An 18,991-nucleotide genomic window follows, 5' to 3' on the forward strand; every position below is an offset into this window, starting at 1 on the left:
GTACCACCACACTCGGTTTATGGAGTGCTAGAGATTGTCATCAGGGCCCTGTGCATGCTGAGATGCTTCTTCTTCTTCTTCTTCTTCTTCTTCTTCTTCTTCTTCTTCTTCTTCTTCTTCTTCTTCTTCTTCTTCCTCTTCCTCTTCTTGTTTTGTTTTTAGACACAGGGTTTCTCTGTGTAGCTCTGGCTGTCCTGGAACTTGACTGTAGACCAGGCTGGCCTTGAACTCACCACGGCCCTGTGCTGGGATGCATTCTACCAACTAGACAACACCCCTGGCGCCAATCTTCTTGCTTTTTATGACCTGGGCTGATTCATGGTGAGACCCAACATGTATGCTTATCACTGGAGTACACTGGGAAGGGTTAGAGGGACTGCAAGGGATGGATGGCATGGGGCTCAGGATGAAGCAGCCTGCTCTGAGGCTGGGGAGTTGCTGTTGGCTCTGCCTGGGGAATTAGAGAGCCAAGAACCCTGCTGTGGATGAGAATGAGAGACAGAGACAGAGACAGGCAGGCAGACAGACAGATACAGAAACAGACAGACAGACAGACAGACAGACACACACACACACACACACACACACACACACAAATGAGAGAGACAGGAGTACAGAGGGTTTGAGGTAAAGACCTTGTCATACTCTCTTACTGCAGAGGGAGAGGCTAGTTGACTGAGCTGGTATCCTAGCCTAAGAAGACAATGTCCCTACCCTAACAGGAGCCACTGGCAGCAACTGTGGGAAAGATTTATGCTCTCAAACTGTTGATCCTGCTGTTCCCTGGGCCCGAAGGTGGCAAGCTCCTTGCCAACCTTTGGGGCCCTGTTTGCATGCTGTTGCTGTCAGGGAATCCTTCCCTGGTCACTAGTGTCCTCACCACCACATGCACACAAGCTCTCACTATCTCAGGACATTTTTCTGACATGCCACCTCTCATCCAGGACACGAGTTTTAATCTCCGGACTCACTGGAGCAGCGTCCACGTCTCCCTGTAGCCTACCCTTCCACAGGAGAAGGAGCTGGTTGGCTCTGGGTGTCTCTGGTACCTAGCAAAGTGCTAAACCAAAGTAAACATTCAGCAGCAGACTCCCGTGTTTCTAGAAAGTGCCGCAGCTTTCAAAAGCCTCCACTTGCCTGTTTTGTGGTATAAGCACTCCCTCTTCGTGCCAATGGCAGGTCACTGAGGGTGGGGAGCCTCAAGGCAGCCTGCCTGGAGGGCTGTGAGAAGGGAGCAGGAAGGAAGGAAGAGCAATAGTGAAGGAGGAGGAGGGGGGAGGAGGGAGAGGAGGAGGAGGGAGAGGAGGAGGGACAGGAGGAGGAGGAAGAGAAAGAAGAGGAGGGAGAGGAGGAGAAGGAGGGAGAGGAGGAGGGACAGGAGGAGGAGGAAGAGAAGGAGAAGGAAGAAGAGAAGGAGGAGGAGGGAGAGGAGGAGGAGGAGGAGGAGAGCTGGTTGGTCTCTTATCAGACACCTCCGTGCTCCTAGGCCACAGCCCACAGCTGGCCTCGCTCATGACTATCATGTGTTCTTTGTCCTTTCCCCTTTGCCTGAGGCAAGGTCTGTCCACCTGACATGACATACATTGAGGCTCCAATCATTCATTGCCCCACCCACTCCCACCCCCACTGTCCTGTGCATTGTGGGAACTGAACCATATACCCGAACTCCACCCCCAGGGTACCAGCGAGCAAGATACACACACCAACCAGCACAGAGTAGCCTGCACTGCTCCTGGGCTCAGTTCTCAGATAAGCCTGATCTAGCATCCAGCCAGGCTCAAGTCAATGGCCAGTGAAAAGGAACTCCCGCCCCCTCAGCATTTTCACGACCAAAGCTGAGTTTCTGTTTTTATTTTTTTCTGTGTAGCCTTGACTGTCCTGGACTCGCTTTGTAGACCAGGCTGGCCTCGAACAAACAGCGATCCACCTGCCTTTGCCTCCCGAGTGAGTTTCTGTTTTTTAAACCCTTCTCTAGGACCTGAAAGTGACCTGTGATGGCAGATGATGACTACCGTGTGGTCTGGAGTGCGTTGAGGACACTCGCCACAGCTCGTCGGAAACAGGAACAACAGCATGGGTCCCAGTGGGCACAGAAGCAAAGCTGACCGGTGGTTACCAAGCTGCTGGGGCCACAGTAGGACCTTTGGCAGGCAGTACGGTGGCTGGGTTCTACCACCAACCCACAGCACCCTATTTAAGACCAATTAGGCTCTCTGGAGGCCTGGGGCTAGCAAGCTAAAGCACAGGCCCCCAGCGTGTCTCTCAGTTACACCACTGGGCCCCATAAGAAGTGGCAAAGCTCAGAAACGCCACTTTGATCACACTTTTGTTTTTACTGTGGCCACCAATGCCTCACAAAGGCCTGGCTTGCGCTTTCCATCTATCTCTGGCCTCAAACTCTCTCCACCTCTGTGGCCCCTCTACCACAGCACCAGAATTGGCTCCCTGGGCTTGGCAACTCTCCATCCTGCTCTGCACTTTGTAATTATTTTCAGTATAATACAGTTATCCAGTGATGGTGCCTCTAAAAAAACCAGCTACCCAAAACTTCCCACGTCTTCCTTGGCAGTTTGCCCACTGCCTAATCACACTGCTATCTGGGAAGGTCTTATGGTCTAATCTGTTATATGAGTTTATTTTTCTCCTGTTTTTGGTCCACCCCCGTCCCATTATCTTCAGATTCCCATATCTGTGCCTTTTTGCTGGCATGTTTCCTAGGCAACTCTGCTCCAACACAGGTGGGCACAGGAGGCAGATTCCGTGAGAATCGGGGCTCTGTGAACAGAGGGCCTAGGCAGAGGCTGTGTGAGGCCGAGGCCGCCAGCTGTTGGAGGCAGAGTTGCGGTGATAGGGAATGCGAGTCTTGGAGCCCTGGGTCCCTACTTAGAAGTTCTTTGTTTCTGCCTCTCCTATCAGACACCATCCCCTCCCAGCTGCTCTACCATCCTCCAGACAACTCATGACTCTGGGCTTAGCTCAGCCAGCTTCTATTTTCCCGTGGTCACTGTGATAGCCCATGTGCCTACAGGGACACAGGAGGCCACCTCTGAGCCAATTCAGAGACCAGGGCAAGACACTAGGGGGTTATTTCTTCTGATTGGGCTATCTTGGTTATTTATTTATTATGTATACTGTGTCTAGCTTGCATGTACACCTGCAGGCCAGAAGAGGGCACCAGATCGCATTACAGATGGTTGTGAACCATCATAGGGTGGCTGGGAATTGAACTCATGACCTTTGGAAGAGCAGTCAATGCCCTTAACCTCTGAGCCATCTCTCTAGCCCTGTTGTTACAGTTTTGAAACAGAATCTCATGTAGCTCATACCTGAAATAAACTTTCTATGTCGCTAAAGCTGGTCTTGAACTCGTGATCCTTCAGCCTCTACCTCCTAAGTACTGGGATCATGGGTATGTACCACAATACCTGGCTCTTCTGGGATCATCTTGCCATTTAAAGCAAACTGCTACACAGCCTCGACTGCCCCCTTGTCCCCCAATACTTCACAACTATTCGTCCCCAGAAGCTCCCTAAGCTAAAGCTAGGCTCTGTTATTTACAGCACTAAGCTCAAGGGCAGGCTTGCAAGGCTGTAGCTGGGCAATAGCTGGTTAATTTCATCACTGGTGGTGAAAAGCTTCTATAAGATTGGAGTGTACAATTCCTACAGAATTCCTACAATTCCTACAGACACTACAGAAAGGTGCCAAGGGAAGATGGGTGTCCATTTTGACCTGTGCCATACTGGTTTCTTTCTTTTCTTTTAAATTTATTTATTATGCATACAGTGCTCTACCTGCTTGTACCCCTATAGAGCAGAAGAGGGCATTAGATCACATTACAGATGGTTGGAAGCCACCATGTGGTTGCTGGGAATTGAACTCAGGACCTCTAGAAGAGCAGTCACTGCTCTTAACTCCTGAGCCACCTCTCCAGCCCCTCCATACTGGTTTCTACAGAGACACAGGTGCACCTGCAGCTGAGGCTGATGTCATGGCGTGTGTTCACAGCCACAGCTGGCTGAAACCCTCTTAGAATCCACCAATACATTCACCTAGAGCCACAGCCTAAAAAAAAAAAAAAAAAAAAAAAAAAGAGGGCCCCAGGAAGCTTCTACCCATCCATAAAGGCCTTCTCTGTCCTTGCACTGTGCCCTCCCACCAGCTGCCTCTTCCAATAGAAACACAGAAATGAAGGAGCAGAGCTTTCCTGTTCTAACGGCCCATGCTGTTATCAGCTCTGATTGTGTCTGTACAAAATAGCGCAACACACTATTGTACCCGAGTCTCACCCCTAGCTTATTCTATCTTCTTGGGTTCCTATGCTGCCTCTCTGAGACTCAGTTTCCCCATATTCAAGCCTGAGACAATATCCAAGGACTTTATTGAAGACTAATTAAGGTGACTGATGATTAATTTATATCTAAATCCTTGGCCTCCAGCCCTATGCCTGGCACATAGGCAGTGTACTGAGACACTGTTTACAGGATGGGACAGGGGGCATTCAGTGTCATAGCACAGTCTTCTCTCAGCCTTCCTCACTTCTCTCTGTCCAAAGGCAGGCCTTTTCCTTAGGCCTCATGCCCTGGGTTAGAACAGCTATTTGCGGTGGCCACACAGCCTTCTGTGGGTTCTAGGATAGTACGAAGTCCGCTTTGCTGGGCGCGTTGGCAGCTTCCCTGAAGGTAAAGCCCCTGCTTCGTTTCTGAGTTCCCTGGACTCTGGAAGACTTGCTGGAAGGTGACTACATTCCTTGGCTACAGGCAGCTGGCCCCCGAGTCTCAGGAAGCCCTGATGATGATAATAGGCTGAGGGCCATTCTAAGGAGGACTCCTGTCCCCTCCACCCAACCCCCATTGGCCAGACACCCACACTGCTGAGTGCTAGGAAAGTATTGCGATGCTCAGCAGAGAAGGGCAGGAGGGTCACCAGATGGACAGAACTGGACACCTATGGCCTTAAATTCCTGCCAACAGGAAGGATCTGAGCACAAAGCCCACCCGGCCTAGAGCTACCAAAGCTGTGGACCCAGACCTGAACTGGGGCCATGGATCCCTTTCCTTTGCTGGATGTCAAAGTTTTCTTAAGATTGATTATTAACGCTGAGGCGCTGGGGTCCTGTGTTGCATCTGTGGCCTCTTGCAAGGTCCAGAGCACTGGAAACATCTGGCCAGCATCCTCTCCAGGATTGCTAGGGCTGGGGAAGGCCTCTTCCTTTACGTGGGCCGGATGCAGACAGTAACACTGACTTGCCTGCGTCCCCCCAGGCCTCTGAGCTTGAAGCATAGATGGCACGAAATAGATGCATTTGCAGTACAACACTGGCATGGGACCAGCTCACAGAGGTGAGCTGGAGTCCTTGTCACCCCATAATGCGTTTTAGCATTGCCTATCCGAGCTGACCTGAAGACACATGGGAGCAAGCCCCATAATCCATTGCTTCTTCCCAAGAGGTAGACCTCAAGCTCCCAAAGGCCACTGCACCAGGGCAAGGGCAGGGGAGCTCAGGGAACCCCGGTGTGTGCTGGGGATCTGTCCATGGGGGAGCCCAGCCTTAGTTACTAGCCCCTGGCATGCTTTCACAGGGCCTCCTGCAGCCCTGAGACACTCAGGTATGAGGTTAGACCCTTTTCTCCACGTATTGTTTCAACTTTGCAAAAGCTGAGATGTCCTATCTCCACCTTACAGAGGGAGAGGCAGAAGCCCTGAGGTACTGAGTGCCTGGCTGAGTCACAGCTCTAAGCACTGGCTCCTGAGCGGGACCTTGCTCGTACCCCTTTCTGCAGCAGGGGGATACCTGTTGATTCTGCTAGCTCAGCTGTCACTAAATGTACATCTCTTGCACACACAGGGCAGAAGGGAAAGAAGCTGTGGTTCACTCACACACCTATTGCCGACCATGATCTCATCTGTTTGTCTCCTCGGGCCCCGGTGCAGTGGTTCTCAACCTTCCTAATGCTGCTCCCCCTTTAATACAGTTCCTCATGCTGTGGTGACCGCCCCCCAAACCATAAAAAGATTTTTGTTGCTACTTCATAGCTGTGATTTTGCTACTTTTATGAACTGAAATATAAATATCTGTGTTTTCAGATGGTCCCAAGTGTGACCCCTGTGAAAAGGGTCGTGACTCAGAGGTTGAGAACCACTGTCCTCCTAGTGACTCCTCATGTCCTTTTGTCTGTCCTCTCTATCTTTGTGGCTCTGACCTTTGCAGTGACCTCTTGTAGAAGCTGCCTTCTCCCCTCCCTGACCCTTAAGGTCTCCTCGTGATTTGTTCCAAGATACCTAGCGAGCCCAGCTTCCTAACAAGGAAGGATGCCGGCCCTGTCCAGGAGCGAGGCTAGCTTGACTGTGAATTTAATATGCCTATCCTACCTCAGGGATAGCAATTAGTCAGGCCAGAACTCCTATATTGTGCCAGAGGACCCTAGAAGGCAAGAAAACCAGACACTGGCAGGATGGAATCGCCCATCTCTTGAGTCCTGTATAACAGACTCAGCTGCTCCTGCAGCTGGACAGTAGACAGCAGCTTAAGAAAGCATCCCCCGTCACCCAAAAAAAGAAAGCATCCCCATTTAGCCAATTTCTGGGAATCTTTGTGTCCCTGTGGGCATGACTTAAAACGTATATACTACACCTAACCTGGCACCTGGCTCACCTCAGGTGTTTTGGTTGTTTGTTTTTATGTAGCCCAGGCTGTCTCAGATTTACTGTGTGGCTGAGGATGACCTTAAACTCCTGATCTTGCCTTTCCCTCCTGAGTGCTGGCATTTCAGGTTAATGCTGCTACACTCAGCCTTGTGGGGCAGGCTATGAGGGCGGAACTGAGGCCTTCATCCATGCCAGGCAGGCATGCAGCCAGTGGCACTACATCCCCAGCCCTGTTTCGCCTGTTAAGGCGCTGGAGTTACAGGTGTGTGCTGCCACGCCTGGTTTTTACCTCACTTCCAGCAGACATGGATCTTAGGGGCTTCCATGTCTAGACAGCGCCAGGGAGAGCATGCTTAGACCTGCTCACACAACCCCCAACTCAGCACTTCCTAGCACAGATGACTTCATATGCCCCACTGTTTCTCCGAGTGTGACCCACACAGCTTGATGAAAAGACCCGGTTCTGGGCTCAGCTAAACTCTCGAAGCACCGGCTGGGAGAAGGGAAAGTATTTTTCTGCGATGCAGAACCTGTTAGGGCCTTCCTAAATAAATATGCTCCGTTAAGATTTACAGTGCAGTTTCTCAAACTTATTGAGCAAGATTTGTTTCCCTCCCAGCTGAATACTATGCTGCAGCTCAAGACATTGGTGTCTGCATGAGAAACCCTGGGTCCCAGTGCTGGGTTAGACATGAGCAAGTCCCTCCCATCTGTTACAAGAGGGGCGGGGCAGAGGCCACAGGAGGGGCGGGGCAGAGGTTTTAGGAAGGGCGGGGCAGAAGCTACAGGAGGGGCGGGACAGAGGCTTTAGGAGGGGCGGGGCAGAAGCTACAGGAGGGGTGGGGCAGAGGCCGCGGGAGGGGTGGGGCAGAGGCACTGAGAGCACCTCAGCCCTAGTAGCCTTGTCTCCTATGCCTGGACTGGCGGGGTAACTGGAGCAATTGCTGCACTTAGCCGACTCTCACCAGAGCAAGGGGGTGACCCTCAACTGTACAATGGGGTGTCCTGCCTACCTGGCGGCTGGTGACCAGTTGTGCAGCTGAGGAAACTTGTTGAAAATTCCTAGGTAGTGACAATGGGGACCGAGTTCAGACCTAGAACCAGCCCTCAGGTCTGCCTGGGAAAGAGTCACAAACTGGTGTAAAGCAGGGATGCTTTACCTAGTTTCGCTGTGGTTCACCCAGTTTCTAGGGTCACAACTTCGTGGGGAGGATCTCTGGCCTCACATTACACAGACTTTTCTTTCTTTCTTTGTTTTGTTTTGTTTTTCAAGACAGGGTTTCTCTGCATAGCTTTGGCTGTGCTGGACTCGTTTTGTAGACCAGGCTGGCCTCGAACTCACAGAGATCTGCTTGCCTCTGGGATTAAAGGCATGCACCACCACAGACTTTCAAAAGCCACTAGCTCCATTTTCATAATCCCTAGGGTAAAGAAAGAGCCTATACCATTCCTGTCAGGTGGGGAGAAGGGCTGAGTAGATACTCTAAGGCCGCAGTAGATACTCTAAGACTGTGGGGAGTGCTTCTCTGTAGGGCCTGGCTTCCCTTCCTATCCTGAAAAGAGCCTGTAGGCCCTGAGGAACACCCGTGAGTAACCATCCCAGCTTATGTGCTGCCTTAACGCTATACAACCTTTACTCAAATGACATATTTAAAGATTCAGGAAGCCAGAATTTGGGATTGAGTAGCAGCCTGTGGAGCAGGGCAATAGCCCAGAGTAGGCTGCAGGCAAAGCCCTGTACAGCACAGTCCAGGGAATTCTGAGATGATGGGCCACAGAGGGGTAACTTCTTCCTGCTGTGTCTTTTAAGAGAACCCGAGGCCCAGAGAGGAAAACCAATTTGCCCATGGTCACAGAGTCCACGATTAAACTGGGCTGGAGGTGATGGAGCATCTGGATGAAGGAAGGTCTAGCCTCCTCAGCATCCTGGGCAGAGTGTTGGCAGACCCCTGCTGACTCTTCCGCAGTGGATCCATGTCTGACCACTCCACCAATGCTCCCACCAAACAACTGTTTAGTGCCCATATGGATCCTGACTGAGGCTAGAGATTCTCAGGACAAACACTGGAGAACTCACGAGGAGGGCTCGGCCACAGTGGATGGCGGGGTTAGAACTTGGCTCTAACTCGGGTCCTACACTCCCTGCCTCCCATCTCGACGCTGAGGACTTCTCTGTGACTCTTCTGAGGCTGGCAGCAGGTGGCAGACACATCATGCCAGCTGAATGGCTCTGCTCAGCAGGGTCCCTTAAGGATCCTAGCAGAGTTATGACCAGAGTCACCAGGGGTCCTGCTTGCTTGTGGTTGGTTCCTCAGCCTTCCTTGTGGTGACCATGTCAGGCTTTGCAGGACATCACTCAGGCCTTCACCAGCCTTCACGGAGTCTATGCTGGGGAGCATGTTCAGTATGGGCTTAAACCCCCGGGAGTCACCACCCCAGGCCTTTAAGTTCAGCAGGTGTGGGATATAGCCAGGGGCAGGGGTGGTCTATGCCCTAGAACCAACTGGTCTACCTGTGTCTCCCAAACTTCTAATTACTCTGTTTCTCTCACTTATGTCAGGGGACACCTATACAGAGGGCTGGTTTATAAGCCCCTGCCTACCCCCCCCCCCCCAACCTCTCCCCGCATGGCAGCTCACAGCCCAGGCTGATAACTCAGCAGCTATAAAGAGCTTTTCATAGATCTCTGAGGAACTCCTCAGGCGTCCCTGGAATACAATTGGCAAACTTCCTACTTAGGACTCATCTATTTTGGGTTGGGAAGCTGACCTCATAGAGGTGACAGCTTCAGGGCTTGGTCTTACCCTCTTAGTGAGACTTTCTGGAGTTTTCTGAGGCTTTCTGTCGATTGGGCCCTGGTGGGGACCTTGGTGTCAGCTCGCCTGACACCACATAACACCACCACCAAGAGCACTCTTGGCAGCCAGGCAAGGCTCTGCCTCTTCCTAGCTGTGTGACCCTAGGCAAGAACTTCACCTCTCTGTGCCTTGGCTAGTCCATCTGTGTTTCTGTCAGAGAGTTCTTGGAAGGGAAGAAGGGAGTGGAAAGAACAGTGAACAAGAGACACCTCACTGATAGAGCAGGCTAGCCCTGGCCGCTGGTACATGTTTCCTTATAAAAACCACACCCTGGTGACTCTGAGTTGCTGCTTCAAGGACACAGCCTTGGTTAGTGACTGTTTCCCTGGGTACACATCTCTGCATGGTAGCCACGCGCAACGTCTCTCTCAATGTAGGAGAGGCAGGACGCTGTTGGGACCAGTGACTCCACGGCCAAGGCCCGAGCCTCCCTACTGCAGAGCAGAGGAGCTGAAGGATGCTTCTTCATCATAACCCAGGAGATGACATTGCGCTTGGGACTGGCAGCTGGAGTTTGCACACCCCAATTCCCTCCCTTCCCCCCAGGGATTACCCTTGGGTTAGTCATTTCAGACAGTGGGCCAATAGTTGGCTTCCCAGCCCCATCTCATGCTGAGCTCCTTTTCTACTTCCCACTGAACTTAAACCCACATGTTACACGTCAGAGGACACAATCGTGGTCTTTAAAAGCTTGCCTTTCGCCTTTGAACTTGTAAGAAGGAAAGGTGGCCACACCCACTTTGCAGAACCGCTTCCTGGAGCCCAAGGGCCACACACCTAACTTGAAATCCAGAGCTGGGAGTCAAGACCCGGATGTAGTCTGAACCCTCTGGGGACTGTGAGGGTCCCTCATGATGGGATGACGGCTTCCCAAATATAGATCTTTCACATGAGCCGGGGGCACTGTGTACAACTTCATCCCCTAGCACAGAGGGCCTCAAACGCTGTTTCCTTATGACATCCTCTATCTCCTGGTGGCACACTACAACGCAACTAGGGCATTTCCAAACCAAAATTCACTAGAATAGAGTTCATCCAGACATGTGTCCCACCACCCCTGTGTGTGTTACACAGGGTCTAGTGCAGCCCAGGTTGGCCTCAACGTCTTATGTAGCCGAGGATGACCTCGATCTTCTGATCCTCCTGCCTTCATCGTCCAAGTGCTGTCATTATGTGCTTCTAGAGATGGAACCCATGCTAGGCTGGCATTCCGTTAGATCCATTGGAAGCATCTGAGAAGCCCTGGTCCTGCTTCTCAAACACTAATTCTCTGGGGACCTTGTGGTTCTCTCAGAGGATGTACACAGCCGTGGAGGACACAGGCTAACACATCATGGCTGCTTATTCGAGTATCTTCCCAGATTTGAGCCTCAGGACACCAATGCAAGGGTGGCTGAGGAGGCCATTACATCCCAGCTGCCATCACAGAGGCAGACCCCTCAGCTTGCCATGGAACATGCCGTGATCTTGATATCCGAGAATCATCTACCATACAAACTTTTTGTTCTTGTTGTTTGTTTTTGGTCCTTTTGAGTCAGTCTTTCTTTGTGTAGCCCTGGCTATCCTGGGACTCGCTCTCTAGACCAGGCTGGCCTCGAACTCAGAGATCTATCTGCCTCTACTTCTGTGCTGGAATTAAAGATGTGCACCACCTCCACCCAGCCATTGAGGTTCTTTCTCATGGTCACAGGGAACTGTTTTTATAGCGCAAACTTCTGCAGTCGTCCATTCTTTACCAGTTTTTATCCACTGGGAAACAGGACGATGGGACCCCACCTAGTGTGGGTCTAAATGGAAAGAATTTAAGAGTCATTTGCCATACTAGAGAGGGAGATAGAGGTTTCTGTGATGTCTCTTTTGTTATAAATGTAAGTTTGGGGTATTCAAAACCATATTGTTTGAAAGCCAGGCCTGATGGTACCTGCTTGTAATACCAGCTACCAGAGAGTATGAGGCAGAAGAATTTCTAGTTCAAGACCAGCCTAGATAACTTCCCGAGTTCCTGTCTCAAAAATACAGAGCATGTCTAACACACAGGAGCATCTAGTTTCAATCTCACATACTGTCCCCCCCCACCCCCATCCCCAAAGGCCAAGACTCCACAGTGCAGCCAGCCCTCACCTGGGTTCTCAGAGCCCAAATAAAGCCAACAGCAGTGGGTGAATGCCACAGAGTGTCAGGTGGGAGGCAGCTCCAAGCCACGTGCTGATTCATCTGTTAGGGTTGGGGTGTTATATGCCTTGCCCCTACTGGACTGGAGCTGGCTCTAAAGTCCATAACTCAGGTGTGATGGGACTGGGCTTGGCAACAGGACAAATGCAGGTCGTATTTGTCCCTTCTTGACAGGAAGAAAAACATAGAGCTTGTGTTGAACACCAGCCTGCTTCTGCTAAGCAATCTGGGCATACTCCTCTGGGGGTAGGGCTTTTGGGTGCAAGAAATAAAGCTGATGGATGGGAAATACTGCACAATAACAGCAGAGCAATACCAGGCTGGCTCAGAGGCCATCGTGTGCCAGAGTGGGGGTGGGGGGTATTAGAGTGGGGTCTTCAAGCCAGGTCTTGCTGAACAGGAAGGCACCCCAGAGGGCAGGAATACCTATAGGGCCTGGCCCCTTCCAGTTCCAAATGCTAGGGTTCAGCCAGACTCCCTTGGCTTGAAGCCCTGGGTCCCATCCCCAGCAGCGCACAACCCAGGCATGGTAGCTCGCACCTACAACCCCCCACCCCCGTACAGATGTGACTTAACCTCGGCCTCCTCACTGGTAACACAGGCCATGAGTTAACGGAGTTAATACATGGGAAAGCACACCGTGTGGAGCCTGGCCCACATGGCAAGCGCTTAATGAGTGTTAGCTATTTTATTGTTGTTACTGCGGTTGGTTACACTGGCTGGAGCCTGGTGGTATGAGTGGGAGAGCACACACAGAGGCGACTGAGGATGGCTCTGGAGGCTGAGCACTGCACATGCCATACTCAGTAGCCCCAGAAAATCAGAACAGCATAACCTGCACAGCGGGAACACTGGCTTTGGATGCCCTGGGTGACCGTCTCCAATCTTGGACTAACAGGTGCCACTTGGAGGAGATTTCTTTTTATTAAGGAGGTACTGGCGGGGTACTGTAGCTCAGTGCTAAGGTGTTTCCCCAGTGTGAGCAAAGTTCTGGGTTCTACCCCTACCTAGTACGACCACCCCCCAGCAAGAGAAAAGCACAAAGGAGGTGCCTTTGTGTCAGTGTGATCCCTAAGACTTTGATGAAATCACTCCTTTCCGAGCTCAAATTTTCCTGTGTTTTTTTGTTTGTTTTGTTTTGATTAAAAAAAAATCATTGTTAAAATGCCAGGCTAGTTCCGGGATAGCAGATAAACTTCATCCTTTCAAATCTGATTAATGTTTGAGGCTTTCTAAAGAGAGAGGTCTGAGGCTACTCTTGGATAGGTAGGGAAGACTGATTGATTAGTAAGGCACAGACATCAACATGCCTGCCTTGTGGTGGACTCTCAATCCTGGCTGCTGGCTAGCATCACTGGAGGGGTAAACGTGTTTGATTCCAGGATGTGGCTAACAAAGGCCACTCTGGTGGCCAAAACTCCTTATGGTCCCTAGCATCCTTGACCCTGTGACTTCACCGACCTAGGGTCCTTGGAGCATGGCTTGTCTTTGTCCATGCTCTCTGCTAGCAGGGCTGGGAAGAGGCATTCAAGTACATTCTCTCATCAGTCTTGCTTCTGGGCACAGAAACTGAGGGCACTGGCTACAACCAGGATGTGGAGTTTCCTAGACGGGCTCTTCCCAGGGTATATGGGAAAACCAGATTTCTGCATCTGGGGGATCTTGGGAAGCTGAGAAAACAGCCTAGTCTACTCTGCCTTGGATCCTGATGTTTCCTATAAGCCACCCTGGCCGCCCGAGCTAGGAACTTGGAATACAGAGGTCTGCTGAGGCCCAAGGAAAGGCAACAAGCCTCAAAATCACCACAACAGCTCTGACCTCTGAATGGAGCATGAGGGGAGGGGAGGCGATGAAAGCTGGTGGGGCCTCTGAGCTCCAGGGAGTGGGGGCTCCTGGGCTAGGAGATGTGGGCCGTCCAGGATGCTGATTGCTCCTCCAAATTAGGAGATGTGGCATAGGCAAGATGTTCTGGGAGTCCACCTGGCTTGGCCCCCTTCAGGCGACTTAGCATCCAGCCAGCTTTCCTCGGGGCCCCTCCTGTCACCCAGCCTAGGAATTTCACAAAGAGGTGGTCAAGCAACCTGGGCTTCCTGGCAGGACAAGGGCTCCCCCTTGGAGCAACATAGAAACAATCAATCACATAGAATTCCATCATATTTTAAAATAAGCTTTATTTAGATTTTTTTTAATATTTTATATTTTGCATCCATGCCTTCGAGAAACCTCTCCCACGGGAAAAGGTCATTCTCATCTCTAGTTACCCAGAACTCATTCCCTATTTGACGTGGTTCTCTCAAATAAATCATCCTTCGTAATTCTTAGGATGATCTCCTAATTTCCAAAAACTGAAATGAAAAGGAATGACTAAGTCATTACCAGGAGTGGTTGCAATCTTATTTTCTTATAAGTGGGGGAGGAGGGATCATAAAAAAAAAAAAAAAAAAAAAAAAAAAAAAAAACCAAAAAACAAAACCAAAAATAAAACCCAGAAATTCAGTGGTGGGAAAAAGTGTTTTTGAAGACCTCCCTCTGATGCCAGCTCTGGCCTTTCTCCTTCACACCAGACTGGGTCAACCAGCTGAGCTGAAAGGGTGTGTACACAGGGCGGCTTACTAGGTGTCCCTGCCTGCTCTCCCTTGGGCTTTGGGCCAGCTTGGGAGGAGGGAAGAGGGGACAAGGGACCTGATGGGGGCTTTTTGGCTTGTTTCAGAGACTTTGGGCACAGGATCCTATACATTCCAGAGGCTCCTTCCAGCATAGAGAAATCTCTTTTCAAGAGCTGAGACTGTTTTTGTTAGTGGGAGCACCATGGTGGCCACAAGGAGTATGGGCTGAGCTGTTAGTGGTTAAGGATTGGTAGAGACGGGTTGGGGGAAGGGGAAACTGAGTTGCAGGGGTGAGGCAGTTTTGGATGGAAACCTGTGGGTTCTCCAGGCCCCGGTGAAGCCCTGTGGGGACAGAGCTGCCCCCCAAAACAGGTATAGGTACCTGCCAGCCCTCTTGGCACTCATCTCGGGATTTGAGGTGCTGACACAACCGGAGGACAGGGCTCTGGGGATTCTGAGAAAGTCCATGTGTGGCTGAAGGAGCCAATTGGAAAAGAGGGCTCACCTGCCAGACTGTCCCCAACAACTCTTCCTAGAAGGTGGGCATCTTTTCTGTTGACACTTGCCTGGCCCTTGTGCGGAATAAACTAAGGATGGAGAGGCATGCGTGTGCCACCGGAGGCCTCTTACCCAACTGACTTAGGCCCAGGTGTCTGGCCAGACCCTGTGGATGTGCCCACCCAGGCTGCCCTTCCCTGGACTCCTCCATCAACATGGCTCCAAAGACAAGCCCAGAAGGGAAGTGCTCACTGAAGTCACGGTCTGTATGTCAAGTCAAATAAATATATAGGTATATATATGGTATATATAGAGAAAGGCCAGAGCAGAAGGTGGGCATGCTCTCAAGCAGGGACAGCAGCCAGAAGAGACAGAAAAGAGAAAAGAGAAGAAGCAAGCTAGCCATCTGAGGTCCCCAGTTCTAGCCACCTGAATTCTACCTTGCACAGTGTCTGCAGCGGCATGAACACAGAATAGAGAAGCCAACAGAAATGCCCACTTCCCACCCACCCCATGGAAAAATATACATTCCGATATTTACGTAATAATTTAGATAGAATACGTTTTTTTTTCTGCATTTGTGCAAATAAATTAAATGCAACAGTTTTCTTTCTCTCTTTTTGTTCCATAAAGAAAGAAACAGCAACGCAATTTAAAAACAGGCAGGCCATTAAAAAGAGCCCATATGACCCCCCTTATAAACACTGCAGCCCAGCCAAGACTCCCTGGCTGGACTCACGAGTCTCTGCAGAGTGATCTTACCCTGACAACAATGGTGGGGTGTTTTTGTGGTTAAAGTGACTTGGGCACACCCCAAGAACAGGGTCTGGTCCCACACGTTCACACTGAAGGATCGGGAGGAGGGAGACATGGAAAACAGACCACATCCTTGGCGGCATGGGCTGCAGGAGTAGCGGCTGGACCAGGGACTTTACAAGCACAAAGTGCACACTACGTCTGTTATTTACAAATACACAGCAGTCCTTCAAGTGTTCAAGTTTCATAAAAAGGAGGAGGGAGAAGAAAGGGGAAAACTAAAACCAAAAATACAACAGATTAAACAAACGAACCAAAAAACAAAAAACAAAGCAAAGCAAAACAAAACAAAAAACCCTCAAAACACTGAAAAACAAAACAAACAAGAAAAACAAACACAACTGTATCGCTCAGAGACAACAGGGTTGACAGAGTCACACACAGTTTGTGGTATGTACATCCATTACAGAGGTGTCGACGCAGGGGGTGGGGTGGGGTGGGGTCACATTTGTGTTTCTGCCCATTCTAGGCGCTCAGCCACACACACCCACACCGGTGAGTGCACCCCTGCACATGCACCCCACGCAGGCTCTGCGCCCCCATGCACACACACACTCTCGCACGCTCCATGGCTCATCCACACACAGACAGGCCCGTGGGCAACGGGCGAAGGGCGGTGGGTTATCACCAGTCCGCGTCTTCCTCTATGTAATAATCAGGGGCGGTACCATCAAAGAGGCCCGGGTCGAGGGACTTCCGTTGCTTCCCTCTGGCGAAGACTCGAGAGATGGAGCCAAATCCCATCTTCTCCTTCTTCTTTTTCCGTTTTTGGTCTTCAAGATCCTCTAGTGACTGAGGCAGAGGGGAGAAGAGCAAAGGTTAACTTAGCCTGGTGGGGAGGATCCTGTTGGAAGGAAGGGTGGGGAGGAAGGAGGCTTTCCTCCGTAGAGCCGGGCGCGGTGGCGCACACCTCTAATCCCAGCACTTGGGAGGCAGAGGCAGGCAGATTGCTGCGAGTTCGAGGCCAGCCTGGTCTACAAAGCGAGTCCAAGAAAGCCAGGTTGGTCTCAGAGACAGTAACAGAACCCACTCAAGACTGTCCTGAGTGCGTCAGTGACGTAAGGCAAAGATGCTTTGGCTAGATCCTGGCTTGAGAGCCATGGCCAGGAGCTGCACCAGCTGCTTGGCCTACTACTATCACTGAAGTTCAGTTCAATGACTTAGGGACCAGTCATGGGCCTGCTGGCACATACCCATGACCTAGACCACTACCCGAGGTCAGTCTGATGCAGGGTGGACAGGCTGTGTACAGAGCTTCCATTAGCACACGCTGGGTGCAGAACGCGGCCAGCCTAGGAACCCTGGCAATGATCTCGTTACTCTGGGTTTGGGGGTACCACCTACAGAGAGCTTTACAAATGGCCAAGTGCTTTATGCAACGACATGTGGTTGGTATAATCTACAGAGAGGCACGAAATAGACTCGAATGTCTTGAAATACAGTTCCTGCCACCAGTCTGGGTGGGAATCTCTTTCGGGAGGACCCAGGAATCTGTATAAAAGATGGCTGCAGCCTGGAGCTGGAGAGATGGCTCAGTGGTTACTAAGAGTACCGACTGCTCTTCTGGAGGACCCGGGTTCAATTCCCAGCACCCACATGGCAGCTCACAACTGTCTGTAATTCCAGTTGCAGGGGATCCGACAACTTCACACAGACACACATGCAGGCAAAACATCAGTGTACATAAAATAAAAATAAATCATCATTTAAAAAAAAAGATGTCTGTCAGAAAATAAGAAACATCATTTAACATGAGAGATGCTATTCTCAAGTTCTTCTCGCAGGAGCCGGTGACAAAGAAGGGAGCAGACCTCGCAGGAGCCGGAAGTGCCCACTGCCTGTGGTTCCGCCTTTAGAGGATGAAGCTCACAATAATTCAGAGGCCTAGATGCAAGGGGAAGATGCTGACCACAGCAGCAGGATACAGATGTGTGGTGTGCACAGGTGGGTCTACAGGTCAGGCAGAGTGCGTGCCCCGCCCAGCTCTGGTGCCAGCACACGTGTGACTCAAAGAGGGGTTCTATTCCTAGGGTCTCTAGATCTTGGGGGTCCAAAAATGGCATCACGGTGACCGAAGATTCAGAGCAACGAGGCCGGGTGAGGTCAAGCTGGAGTGGAGGGAGGATGCAGGGCACCCAGGGGTGTTCTACCCACCTGTACAATAGGGTTGTGCAGGCTCTTCTGAACCGGGCCGGGACTGTCGCCCTGTAGCCAAAGGAGAAGAAGATGAAGCAGCAGACACAAGGACACATGAGGGCACAGGTGGCCCCCGAGGATGAGGGTCTTCCCTGGAAGGAAGCCACCAACGCCTCTACAGTGGAGATCCCACTGGCTCATCCCCCCACCCCGGCCCTTCCGCATAGCTGACTGTTGGGAGTCTGCGGTCATCACCAGACTTTGTCAGTGGGCCCCAGGAGTTTTCTGGCCTGTTCTGGCCTTTCAACCCTAAATCCTTTGAGGTTTAAGTTCCTGTTTTAATTGGTCCTTGTGTTTGAAATGAAGGTTGGTTCTTCTAGGTAATTTGTTTTTTGTTTTTTGTTTTTTTGTTTTTTTTTAATAAGGGAGTAGGAGTGGTGGTGGTGGAGAGATGGCTCAGAGGTTAAGAAGTCTTGTAACCTCTTCCAAGGTCCTGAGTTCGATTCCCAGCAACCACGTGGTGGTTTGCATCCATCTATAATGAGATCTGGTGCCCTCTTCTGGCCTGCAGGTGTAAAAGCTGGCAGAACACTATACATAATAAATAAATGAAGCTTTAAATAAAGAAAGGGCATGGAGCTGAGGTCAGTGATAAACTCTAGCAAGCCTTGGGTTCTATTCCCCAGCATTGAAAAGGGGGGGGGGGTGAAGAACATAATAACAAATTAAACAACTGACTGGGGAGACCGAAGGGTCACTAGCTTACCCTGAAACCAACACAGCAACTCTCTGTGGAGGGGCTGTCAGGATCTGTTAGTCGGATGTAGGACTTGGGAGTCCACCGACTTTCCCTTACAGAGCTAGTAACAAGTTGAGCTGGGACTCAAATTCGGGGTGTCTGATTTTTCCTGGCTCTGTGCTTTTTCTAGGCAGGGTTCCATAGCAAGCACATACTGAGTTCCGAGCCTTAGGACTGTCTGGGAACCTACTCACACAGGTCGGGGCTCTTTTCAAATCCTTTGTGGGGAGCATCCGATAGCCTGTGGGTAGGTAGGACATGTCCATGGGTCGCCAACTATGTTCCAAGTGGGTGGGGGAAGGGAGCGTTAATAGCTTGTGGATGTGCAAATGTTTAATACATGCCTGAATCATGTCTGTTCTACCTGGGAGCCAACAGTCCATTGAGATGACAAAGGGCATCATTAGGGAGCCCCCTAGTGGTTCTTTCTGGAATTGTAGGCATAATACCCATGAAGC

At 50.9% G+C, this 18,991-nt stretch overlaps 1 protein-coding gene across 3 annotated transcripts in view; it reads right to left on the reverse strand.

The window, feature by feature from the left end:
* The window catches only part of Kazn (kazrin, periplakin interacting protein), a 998,054-nt gene that overhangs the window by 21,447 nt on the left and 957,616 nt on the right, over nt 1-18,991 (reverse strand). For 2 of the 3 annotated variants that reach the window (XM_051172202.1, XM_051172201.1), the window contains exons 7-8: nt 17,753-17,803; nt 15,861-16,390 (exon numbers count right to left, since the gene is read on the reverse strand). In XM_051172202.1, the coding sequence (XP_051028159.1) occupies nt 16,223-16,390; nt 17,753-17,803 (219 nt within the window). In that variant the 3' untranslated portion in view covers nt 15,861-16,222. Of the gene's footprint in view, nt 1-15,860; nt 16,391-17,752; nt 17,804-18,991 lie in introns of those variants that run through there. The other variant, XM_051172203.1, reaches the window with a different exon arrangement.

The sequence above is a fragment of the Acomys russatus genome, chromosome 29, assembly GCF_903995435.1.
Source record: "Acomys russatus chromosome 29, mAcoRus1.1, whole genome shotgun sequence".
Taxonomy (NCBI): domain Eukaryota; kingdom Metazoa; phylum Chordata; class Mammalia; order Rodentia; family Muridae; genus Acomys; species Acomys russatus.